Genomic DNA, 13267 nt, shown 5'->3' with positions numbered 1-13267 from the left:
ATAGACACACTGAAGTTCTAACTCCAAATACCTCAGGAGTAACTGTATTTGGAGACAGGCCTTTTAAAAACTTAATTATGGTCGAAATGAGTTCATAGGGGTGGGCCCTAGTCCAATATGACAGGTGTGATAAGAAGAGATTAGAAAACGGACACACACACAGGAAAGATGTGAAGAGACAACCCTCTAGAAGCCAAGAAGAGAGGTCTCTGAGGAAACAACCATGCCAACACTTTGACCTAGAATTCCAGCCTCTAGAACTATGAGGAAATGCATTTCTGTTATTTAAACCACTCAGTCTGTAGTATTTTACTATGGCAGTGTTAGCAAACTGATACACTTTTATTAGCAGAAGTTCTCTCTAAACTGTAGGCTCATGGGCATATTTTCTTTTTTGGGGGGGTTCTTTATATATAATATATAATGAATGCATGTTATATTTATAATTATAAAGAAAAGATTATATATTTTTAAAGTTGGAGCACTTAACAGAAAGATGAAATGTGAGAACTGCAAATGAATCCTTCCCTGTACATAGGGATTCAATGTTATGTTCTTTATTTCTATATATGTGAAATTTTCCATAATAAAAAGTTAAAAGTAGTTAAACATCATCAACCAGTTTCACTCCTAAATATTAGGGAGCTAAGATTCAAATTGCTGTGAGGAATTTTATATTTTTATCAGAAGAAAATATATAGATTATAGAATATTTTAATTCCCTTGGTGCACATTAACAAAACTGATAAAAATAAACGTAGATTAGAAGTCAGAAATCTTGGAAACTATAGGCTTTACTCTGAAGAAAAATTACTAGTTCAATGAATGAGACATTATTTAAGGAAAACAATAGGGGGTGTTGGAAACAAAGGGATTATCCAATTACAGATAAATGATTGCAAACAACTAGAGGGCAGTGAAATACAATTTGGGGGTGAGGATGGGATGGCTGGGAAGAATTTTGATTTAGAAAACCTATACTTGAGTTTCAGCTGTGCCACTTTATTCTTTATGAGGTGCTGAGCAAATGCCTTAACCTATCTTAATTTTCACAGTTTCTGTCAAGAAGGTGGAAGAGAAAACACATTTGAAACATACAAAAAGACCACTGAAAAGCATGAAGATGGTGAGGATTAGATCCTAAACAATTGGTACAAGTGAGGATTGAAATAAAATAGCTTGATACATTTTTTTCAAAGTAATTTCCAGGATATCTTCTTTTTTACAAAAAAAGGCATGAGCATCAGAAATTCCCTTTGAAACTAAAAACCTATATTAAGTGAATAATAAACAAATGGGCTAAGTAGGCCAGAGAATTTGGAGTTCCACTTAAAAATTAACCCACTTAAAATTAAAAATAACATAACCCATTTCATTTAAACAGCTTTTTTCAACTATGATTTTCAACTAAAATAATGAAAAAGGTAACACATAAACAAAGGCAAATTTTTGTTTGAAGAATCAGATGAACTGAGACAATAGCAAAGAACACAAATGTACAGTCATAAAGTAGCTTACAAATAAAAATTCATGTAATTCAATGTTTCTAACTAAAGACAAGTTGTCCAAGGTATACATCTGGGTATCAAAACCCAGCCTCCCAAATTCTCTACAGCTAAATGGGTAACTTCATCATTCATTTTTCAATGAAATTTAGTTTTATATAAATGAAATATAAATGAGTTTTACTAAAGAAAAAACATTGATCTTATTCTACAAATAATCTAACTCATTCATTCCTTCATTTAACAACAGCTGCTAAGAACAAAAATGAGTCAAACCACAGGAATAAAATTAAGCATAAATACTACACAGTTTTGATATGAAGGATGCTACAAGCTAGTAAGGAAAAAGAACACAGAAACAAATAATAAGTATGTAAAAATGCTATACTAGAGTTACATACAAAACACAATGATTATAAGGGTAAAGAACAACAGACTTCTGTTTTTCTTTTTTCACATTTATAAAACTCAAAAACTTAGAATAAAAAAAAAAAACTTCATGAGTAATGAACAAATAAAAACAAAATAGGAAATGCTCTTACTTGGAAAATCCTTCCCATCTGGATAGTAATACTCTGTGAACTCTATATAGACAGCTGACATTTCTTGTGGAAGATACAGGGATTTTTTATTGCAAGAAATCATACTTTTAGGGGAAGAGCGACATTGTTCTGCTGTAGAGACCTAAAAAAAGAAATTAAGTTTATTGAAGTAACACTAAACAAAGCCCTTTCCACCAAAGATTTATGCAACACAAACATCACTTCAAACTTAAAACTATTTCCAATAATTAACTGCCACTGTAATCTTTATTATATATTTAATTTCACATTAAACTCTTTTAAAATAATACAAAACAACTTATAAAACCATAACCTCTTTGGATTCTCATCAATTACAAACTCAATTCTGTTCAAATTTATTCGCAAATTTACTACTCTTATTTCTGTGAGACAGTATAAATATATAAATGGCAGAGTCAGGACAAGATTCAAGTTTTAAAGACTAGACTACTTCCCAACTACGTACTTCATAATAATTATTTACTATAATTCATTATTATGAAAAATAATATAACTATTATAGACCTTTAGTTTAGAACAATAAAAAAATTATGGAGATGGACAGTGGTGATAATCACACAATAATGGGAATATACTTAATGTCAATGAACTGTACACTTAAAAATGGCTAAAATGATAAATGTTATGTATATTTTACCACAATAAAAATTTAAAAATAACAGTACAACTATAAATGCTCCTGTCAGTCTGAGCTTTCTTCCAAAAAAACTAGTAGTTTTAAGATTCATGTTACACATCTTTCGCTCTCCACAAAACAGCTAATTATAATTACATCAAATCATGTACACAAATCTCTCCAAAGTTCAACAGATAGCATCTTATCAATTTCATTTATTTATGCTTGCTTAGCAGACCCAGGGATGTATCTCAAAGTTATTTTTTTTTTGTTCATTCAACAAACATGTATATTTCTCAAAGTAGATACTCTTCAATGGTTTGTTCCCTTTTTATAAATTGCTAATCAAATCTTGTGAGTATCTGTACAGTCTTCTTAAATTTAAGTCAGTCCCTTATACTATCTAATAAGTTTTTCTATGTACTCATGGAAAAAAATTCTTTTCAACTCTAGAGTGTCAAGTTATTTTAGTAGATAATAATTTTTTCCTTTTTCTTTTAACAGTTAAAAAGTTTTTCAAATTGGGATGAACATACTATCTTATTTTCTTCCAGTTACTTTTGCTTTGTTTTGGTTCTCTGTATATGTGGGATTTCTTTATTGTACTTCATCCTTAATTATACTGGATTACGGGTGATCCTCCTTCCCCATTTCCATATGAACTTATTCAAATACAATGCATTACATATAGAATACTAAGAAAGAAACAATTGCACAACAAGAAAATAACTCTTACATCAACCTATCTCCAAACTGGCATAATTGATATCTGAGGACAGATAATTCTTTGCTGTGGGGGCTGTAGAATGTTCAGCAGCATCACTATCTCTACCCACTAGACATCAGCAGCAACCCCCTCCAGATGTGACAACCTCCCCCCAGATGTGACAACCTCCCCCCAGCTGTGACAACTGTCCTCAGACATCATCAAGTGTCCCCTGCAGGGCAAAACTGGCCCCAGTCAAAAATTACTAAGTAAAATGAAAACTTTTCAGATAAAACCAAGTTTCAAAGACATAGATTTATCAAAATATACCAGAATAATTCATAAATGATAATTTATACTTGAAATTCTTTATTTAAAAAAAAAGGGTCATGTCCCTATTGTATTGGTCTCAACAACTGGGATGTCAGACCATGTTGTATAATTATAGCCTGAATAAGACTGTTAGTATAAACAGGACAGAGTTCTTAGCCAAAAAGTATTGTTCACAGGATAACCAATACTTAGTTAAGCAAAAACTGTATTTTAGTTTCCTCCATGAAGACCTTTGTGTAATATGGAATATGGCCTCCAAAGAGAGGTCTGTCTGGTCTTTGTTCCTGCTCTTGGGAGCTAATTCTAAACTCTTAGAATTTCCTATTCATGGAAGACCTCTGAGACCACAACTGATAGTATATGCTTTACAAAATGACTCAGAACGGGACTGACCACACTTGATAGTCTTAGTGGTATTTAGAGGGTGAAGGCTTGTGTCATCTGGAATCAAGTCCACCCAGAGACTGAATTCAACTACATGGGCAATATTTCATGCATATTATTAAATGTTCATCCTGGGAGGCAAGGATGTTCTAAACTTGGAGCCCTCTAGAACTTCACTCTAGGCTCTCTTCCTATTGTCTAATTTATATCCCTCCCCTGTAATAAATGAGACGCTGAGCATAATTGATTTGAGTGTGTTCTGTGAGTTTTTCTAGGGAATTCTCAAATCCATGGGCCATTCAGGGAAATCCAAAAACCTATGATTGGAGTCAGAAGTCTTGTGCAGACTTAGCAGTATGGCAAACTGAGCACTTAACCTCACATTCTGCCTAACTCTGAGCAGCCATGCAAACAAAAATCAATGAACTGGTATTTCCACTCTAATTTAGTCATTCCACAAAGCTGGTCAAGATATTTATAAATAAAATGGTGGCACAGTTTATAAGAGCTGCTTGCAGGAGATACTAAAGGTGTTTATCAGAAGATTTAATTAAAAAAATAAAACATACCTGGTATATATTGAAATCAGCAAGTCTAACCACAACAGAACTAGACATTAACTTCACTTTGGACTGTTGAGATAATGCTAAAGGCTTTTTAGAAGCCCCTTTCAGAGCTGAATCTTTCTCTGTGGGAAACAAAAATTCCTTTCAATTTAGAGTAAAATTATTTTTAACAGTCACTCTTCTATTGTTAATCAGCTACTAGAAATATAGATGAACCCTAATTTCTCAAACAAGATAACATATGTGGAAACACTTTATATATAAACTGATACAAGAATGTAAGTTGTTATGATGATTACTTTCTTATTTGTGATGACTATTCTTTAAATGGGAATCATACTTATATCACACTTAAGAAACTCTCATACAATAACTTTTGGTAGAACTACTGTTAAAAAGAGAAATCTACCTGTCATTTAGGAGTCTGTAATATTCTACAGGGGTATTACTTCTATTAGTTATATTAATTTATAAAGTGCTTTATCTATAATCCTATGATCTGAATGAGGTACAGGTGTTCTAGACATTAATTAAACACAATACTTATTTACAGAAAATACCATATGGTGAACATACACACACATTCACACATATACACACATACAATTAATATTAGGGGAATGACATAATGTTGTTATAGGTAAAATACCTGTTTGTGTGTGCTGGGGAGAGGCATGTGTTGGGGATTTAGGAGGTGAACCTACATTATGATCCTTTACAGCCTGCTTAAGCATTTCAACGTTGCACTCAAATTCATGTAACAACTCGTTGGCCCATCCATTTTTTGTTTTGGTTGCATCACTAAAATACATCCAATGATTACAACTATCTCCTGTAAAATGAATAACAACTATTTCACTGAAAAATACACTTTTCACATATTCCATTATAGCAAAGCTTCTGATGCTCAAGCTGAAACTCCAACACTTTGGCCACCTGATGCGAAGAACTGACTCACTAGAAAAGACCCTGATGCTTGGAAAGATTGAAATTGGGAGGAGAAGCGGATGACAGAGAATGAGATGGTTGGATGGCATCACTGACTCGATGGACATGAGTCTGAGCAAGCCCTGGGAGTTGGTGATAGACAGGGAGCCTGGCGTGCTGCAATCCATGGGGTCACAAAGAGTCTGAGCAACTGAATTGAACTGAACTGAACTGAAAGTTTCTAGTAATATATTTATTTTCTCAAGGGATTCTTTAATCTTTCAATAAATTTGAAGTTTTCACTGACTACAGACATTAATCTTCCTATAAAACATGAGTAAAATATTTAGAATTGAGAGAGAGTATTAAAAGAAAATAACCTGGGAGGATTTGTATCTAGAACCCAGGCTTAGCAGACCATCAGTCAAAGTTTCAATAAGAAGCAGCACCGGCAGTCAACCTCCATTGAATGCTCACCCACCTGGCATAACCCCATTAGATAGAATCCTGGAAAATACCATAGAGAAAAAAAGGTTCTTCATCAAAGACGTATTGTAAAGTAACTGCCGAAATACTGATATATATATGTATCTTTGGAGGAAAAATTTTAAATCAGGATTATTAGGTTTTTCTGTAGCAATTAAGAGAAGTAATATCTATGTAAAAGGGTTAAGAAAATAAAATCTACTTTATGACTACAAGTTTTACCTCACAAATAGGAAAGATTTCTATGGTAAAAATTATATTCAATATATGTAAGTAACCAATGAATCAGGAGGACAGACAAAGCAACACAAAGTCCTTCAAACAAAACTCTAAATAGCACAACCTTTAAATTCTATCAGGTACTGACACAGAAATGAACAATACTGGAAAATTGAAATTTGTGAAGAGAAAAATTTGATTATATTTTAAAAGTCCTAGAAAATTCTTTATAGCTATCTGTTTTTCCTTATTTGTATGAATTTTAAAAAAAAAAGTCACATATCACCAAAATGCAAAAATGGATAAACGGTCAAATTACTTAATTTGGCCATAAACATACATATTTTAGTTTTCATTATTTGGGGAGGGGGAGTACCTATCAATATTTGATTAAAGAATCTATTAAATCATATCTATTGATGAAATTTAGAAAGTACAGAAAAGTTTCAAAAAAGGTACCTGGAATCCTAAACTTAACTAAAATAACTGTTACCCTTTTGCTTTACTTTCTTTATTTTTGAATATATATAATTTAAAATGCAAAACATATTAATAACTTTCTTTTGTCACAGCTAACAAAATAGTACAAATGTAGTCTATATTCTAATCTTTCTCAATTTCTAACAAGTATACTTGCTAATAATCTACATAAACCTCAACATAAGCTACATGAATGTTTTCTATGGCAATTATATTTTCTTCATAAGATACTGGCCAGGGGAAAAAATATCAAGTGTCTTGATCTGTTTTCTCCTTAAAAAATTAAATAAAAACAAATGCAATAGATTGGCTATATAATTTAAAAGCAAGATTTACATAATTTAAAGAAACTATTATACAAACCTGCTTTGTGATAAGGATAATAATCTATAGTTAGCTGTGTAAAAGACAGTTGCATAGCCCCTCCAGTGATACGTCTGTTTGACTCTGGGTAAAGAAAAAAATGAAATTGAAAGAGAGATAGAGAAAGAAGGATTAAGCAAATATCAGAAACATTTCACTTACCACATTGGCAGTCCAAGCAGTGACAACTGTCTCTGTTACCAAGGTTAATAATACAATGATTTTAAGAAATGCATTCAATCAGTAAATATTTATTGAGCCCTTATCATATGCAAGTACTAAGCTAAAAGGTAAGTATACAAGAATAGCAGAACTTTTATATTTACAACCCTAACCAGATGCCAAGCACTGTTTTAAAATTTTTAAGTGTACTTATTTGTTCTTCATGATGAACCTATAAAACAGGTAACATTAATCTGTTTACTTAACAAAATTAAATAGGTCAAGGTTGTACAACCAGTAAGTGCAGAGCTGGTTTTGAAACCAGGAAATCTTAACCACTACACTACACCATCTTGCCTCCTATTGAAGAAGCAATTGAATTTACTAGTTTAGGTGAGGAGAAGGCAATGGCACCCCACTCCAGTGCTCTTGCCTGGAAAATCCCATGGACAGAGGAGCATGGTAGGCTGCAGTCCATAGAGTCGGACACGACTGAGCGACTTCACTTTCACCTTTCACTTTCAGGCACTGGAGAAGGAAATGGCAACCCACTCCAGTGTTCTTGCCTAGAATCCCAGGGACAGGGGAGCCTAGTGGGCTGCCATCTATGGGGTCGCACAGAGTCGGACACGACTGAAGTGACATAGCAGCAGCAGAAGCAGTTTAGGTGAATTATCTAAAGTCACATAGCTACATTAAGATTGGAAGTATCTAAAACTGTTTCTATTTTGTTATGTCTGTTCATATATTTTGTGTTTTAGATTCCACATATACATGAGTTATAGATAGGGTAAGGGAGAACGGGTTAAAGGCAGTGGGTTAAAGGCAGTCAAAAGGTATAAACTTTCATAGTTATCAGATAAGCAAGTACTTGGAATATAATGTACAACATGATACATATAATTAACAGTTGTATGTTATATATGAAAGTTGTTAAGAAAATAAATCCTAGGAATTCTCATCACCAGGAAAAATTTTTTTTATTTCTTGAATTTTGTGTCTATATGAGATGATGGATGGGCACTACATTTACTATGATGGTCATTTCATAACATATGTAAGTCAAATCAATATGCTGTATGCCTTAAACTTATACAGTGTTACATGATAATTATATCTTGATAAAACTAGAAGGAAAAAAATTAAAAGGTTAAAAAAAATCCAATGGTAAACAGTCAGTATAACTCCAACATAAAAATCAAATATTAAAACAGCCCGGACAGTATTTCCCTAGTGATGCAGTAGATAAGAATCTGTCTGCCAATGCAGGGGACGAGGGTTGGATCCCTGGTCCAGGAAGATTTCACATGCTGTGGAGCAGCTAAGGCCATGCATCACAATTACTGAGCCTATGCCCTAGAGCCCATGAGCCACAACTACCAGCTCACATGCTCCAACTTCTGAAATCCAAGAGAGGCCACAGCAATGAGAAGTCTGTGTACCACAATGGAGACCCAGCACAGGCTAAAATAAAAATAATAAAAAAACCTAGCATGGACTAAACAAATACAAATTACTATAAAGCTATGTACATACTCTCTATATTAATTTAACTCCAATTTATCTCACCTGGCAGAATTTCTAGTATAGAACTACAATCTCATATTTAAAACACCTGGAGCCAAATTGCTTCAGGTTTTTAGTAAAGTAATATGGTATGTATGTGAGGGTGTATGTGTGTGTTTGTACATACACACAACACTGCCAGCAGGTTTTGAGGCAGCACAAAGTAATGTGTGCTAAGTTGCTTCAGTCATGTCCTACTCTTTGTGACCCTATAGACCATAGCCCGCGAGGCTCCTCTATCCATGGATTCTCCAGGCAAGAATACCAGAGTGGTTTGCCATGTCCTCCTCTCGGGCATCTTCCCAACCTAGGAATTTAATCTGTGCCTCTTAATGTCTCCTGCACTGGCAGGAGGGTTCTTTTACCACTAGCACCACCTGGAAAGTCTACATAGAGTAATGAAAGACAGTAATTCTTCAGCAAAAATCAAGTATTTACACTAAGTGGGTAAAATAAAGATGATAAGTAGCAACATGCTCATTAGATAAACTTATGCCAGAAAATAAACTCTTTACAAACTTATGAAAAGGAATTTCGGGCCCTTCTGGATTTTAGAATAGCAGAGAACTGATTATAGATCCGTAGTGTGAGGAAGCTATTTTGGCAGAGGGATTTTCTCCTTAAATAACATCTTTTATATTATTCTATAAGGGACCAACCTAGACAGCTTATTAAAAAGCAGAGACATTACTCTGCCAACAAAGGTCCGTCTAGTCAAAGCTATGGTTTTTCCAGTGGTCATGTATAGATGAGAGAGTTGGACTATAAAGAAAACTGAATGCTGAAGAATTGATGCTTTTGAACTCTTGAGAGTCCCTTGGACTGCAAGGAGATACAACCAGTCCATCCTAAAGGAAATCAGTCCTGAATAATCACTGGAAGGACTGATGCTGAAGCTGAAACTCCAATACTTTGGCCACCTGATGGGAAGAACTGACTCATTTTAAAAGACCCTGATGCTGGGAAAGACTGAAGCCAGGAAGAGAAGGGGATGACAGAGGATGAGATGGTTGGATGGCATCACCGACTCAATGGACATGAGTTTGAGTAGAGCTGGTGATGGACAGGGAGGCCTGGGATGCTGCAGTCCATGGGGTCACAAAGAGTTGGACACAACTCAGCAACTGAACTGAACTGAACTGAACTGATAAGGGAATATAGAATGAGGAATGTAAAAGAGCTTAGAAAACACTTTTCTCTGTTTTCTGGCTTATCACTTAACCTTGACCCCTCATTTTGATATTTTGGTTTAACTATTTTTAATTTGCCTGTCAAATCAGTAAAGCAGAAGATGCCGCCAATAAGCCAAATGACACAAAGGTAGACAAACAAAAGACAACAAATCTCTCCAAACTTCAAATCTTCTTTAACCTTTTCTGCTCCACCTTTTTATCTGGCAGCCGATATCTGGCTGCCTCAGAAGGCAGGATAACGTCTATGGCTAAGTATCAAGGGTTGGTCTCAATATTCATTCTCATGGTTATAAAAATCCAGAGCAACAACTTTCATAGACATAGTTTTTGATTCAGGTCTGAGGCCCACAGATTAGATACCTCCATGTAAAAGAGTTTCAGCTTAGACTTCCCTGGTGGCAGAGCAGACAAGAATCCACATGCAATGCAGAGGACACAGGTTTGATCCCTGGTCTGGAAAGACTCCATGCACTGTGAAGCAACTAAGTCCGTGTGCCGCAACTACTGAGCGTTCTAGAGCCTACACGTTGCAACTACTGAAGCCAAGTGCCACAGCTCCTGAAGCTTGTGCCCTCTAGGGCCCACAAACTGCAACTACAGAGCCCATGTGCTGCAACTGCCGAAGCTTGTGCACCTAGAGCCTATGCTCCCCGAGAGAAGCCAGTGAAATGAGAAGCTCATGCACAGTAATGAAGAGTAACCCCCGCCTGCTGCAACAAGAAAAAGACCACACAAAGTACTGAAGACTCAACACAGCACAAAATAAAATAAATAAAAATTTAACAAATAATAAATGAAAGATTCTCAGCTTGATTCTCGTGCTCATCAAGGTTTGAGAACCAATGTCTTAGAAGTAGGACATTGAAACCTTCTAACAATTATGGGCCAGGGACACTCTGAAGGATATACAGAAATGCCTAACACCTAGAATACAGAAACACAGATTTTCAAAGTGACCAAGGGCAGCTCCCTGTTAACCCATTACCTGTGTCCATTAAATAAGGAAAAATAAGAGAAGCTAAAGCTAAAAGAAAACACTTTCCTAACTGGAATTTGGCTTCCTGACCAAATTTAGGGAAGATCTAGAGTAAGGAGACAAAAAAATTTAAACAGTGTTTATATTGCACAAGGGGGTAGAAAATAGTAGATAAACCATCATGCTGAAAATACACATGTATCACTTCTCATCCTTTGGGCTAAAATCAAGTGAAAATATATGTGAAAATAATTATGACTTGAGTATGGACTAAAATTTAATTTATGAACAATTTCAAAATTATGAGAAAGCTAATTCAAAGGCAAGTCTAATTTTTCATTATCTTCTAAGGATGTCAGTCTTTAAAAAAAAACAAAAACTAATTTTACCATTAGCATTGACAGCTAACAATTATGTTGAGGCACTAACTAGCAAAGCAAAATAAAATTTTATACCAATATATAATCCTTAAAATTATACCTTTCATCTATGTATCTCAATGAATGATAAAATTATGACCAGTTATTTTAAGAGTACAGACTACTCATTACATATGAAAAACAATCCAGATGTGCATTAAATTTTAGAGAAAACCAAAACAGTTTCAAATAGCAGTTTTTATTACCTTTTTCTTTAGCATGAATATCATCACATATGTGTAGATCTAGATGAGAAATCACTAAATGATGGGAGGTTTCTTTAACATCAAAGTCACTGAACAGTTTCACAATTGCGTCATTTAGATCCGGAGCATTTGAAGTCTGTGGTGTCTTCGCATGCTGGGTAGATGGGGCTACCGCAGAGCTCTAAAAGATTTAAAGCTGCCTTGTCACTGGAAGTTAAATATTTGTCATTCCCCACTCAAGAAATCTTAAATATTTTTAATAATAAAGTCATAAAAAATAAGCGAATACATTTTATTTTGCATTAGTAACTAAGTTTCCCTAAAATATTTTCTAAATTATATAGGAATAAAACTAAAACCTAAAAACTAGAGAACTATAAACAATCTGAATATGAACCTAATATGTTTTAGTAAATATCTGAATAGCTATATTCACATATTTATAGCCCTTCCTGTTTGAGAAAATATATTTATTAACTATTAAAGGCAGCTTATTTAAATATTAGTTCTATATATTAAAAATGAAAACAAATGTGAGCCCTGTATACATTAGCTACATACACTATTATATGCCCTGAAGAAACAAATAGTTACTTTGTAAAACCACTTGTGATATTATTTAGTACCACAGGTGCTCTTAAGAGGTGTGGTATGTCTTCTGAACTTGAAGAAGCCAGAAAACAGCAGAGGTTTATAACAGTCTGTGAGTTCACATTCTTTTCTCCCCAAAGAGAGAAAACATACTATACTGTTGAAGTATAAAGACATTTGTGAACGTTCAATAGCTTAAAATAACTCTATATATATATAACTATACTATGAGATGATCTGTATATCTGTTAACCATAAAACTATACATGAAGCTTTGGTAACAATTAAAAGAAGACCATATTTGTTATTTAAAATATTTTTAAACTTTCTAAGAACAATTTGTTAACAAAAGTATAGTTATTTACAGAAAATTAAAGTACTATATACACAGCTTATATACAATACATACCTTTTTCATACTGTAAAAAGAATTTCAAAGTGTACTCAGTAAATGAGAATCTCGATGAAAATGACTGGGGCCACATTATTTAAAGGAAAACAAAGATGAAACAGTTGTGAAGCCTTAAATTCTAGGGATTCAAGTAAGCTTTTTTACTAATTATTAAACTGATTTTCATCAGAAAAATCACTTCTTCTTATGTTTTCCCCCATCCACTTTTAAAGCTTTACAGACTATTTATGTCTATGATGGTAATATTTTGAAAGAAAACACTCTCCTGTATTGCTTTAATTGTGTTTCCTGTCTTTGATCAAGATAAATACTGATACAAATAAAAACATAAGCATTAATCTCCCTACAAACTCTTTTCTTCGTACTAAGGTACATTCAGGCTTTTGGATGCTATTTGTAGGGGGGAAAGTGGGCCACTATAAACTCTTACCTCATGAATAATCTTTAAAAAATTCTTAATTTTCAAGTTCGCAAAGCTCTCAAGTTCTAAGTTGAGCAAAGGAACACAACTACTTCACTCTCTAATGCACACTCCTGGCACCTCAAATGACCCCTAAAATAGTGATGTGACAA

General features: G+C 34.0%; 1 protein-coding gene across 1 annotated transcript in view; it reads right to left on the bottom strand.

The window, feature by feature from the left end:
* UHRF1BP1L (UHRF1 binding protein 1 like) overlaps nt 1-13267 on the bottom strand; it is an 87512-nt gene that overhangs the window by 28119 nt on the left and 46126 nt on the right. The window contains exons 8-12 of the mRNA XM_040234912.1: nt 11692-11872; nt 7170-7253; nt 5344-5526; nt 4698-4816; nt 2048-2189 (exon numbers count right to left, since the gene is read on the bottom strand). Of these exons, the coding sequence (XP_040090846.1) occupies nt 2048-2189; nt 4698-4816; nt 5344-5526; nt 7170-7253; nt 11692-11872 (709 nt within the window). The remainder of the gene's footprint in view (nt 1-2047; nt 2190-4697; nt 4817-5343; nt 5527-7169; nt 7254-11691; nt 11873-13267) is intronic.

Source organism: Oryx dammah, unplaced genomic scaffold (genome assembly GCF_014754425.2).
Source record: "Oryx dammah isolate SB20612 unplaced genomic scaffold, SCBI_Odam_1.1 HiC_scaffold_29, whole genome shotgun sequence".
NCBI classification, from domain to species: Eukaryota; Metazoa; Chordata; class Mammalia; order Artiodactyla; family Bovidae; genus Oryx; species Oryx dammah.
The sequence above is the reverse complement of the archived record's forward strand: the minus strand, read 5'-3'. Positions and strand labels throughout refer to the sequence as shown.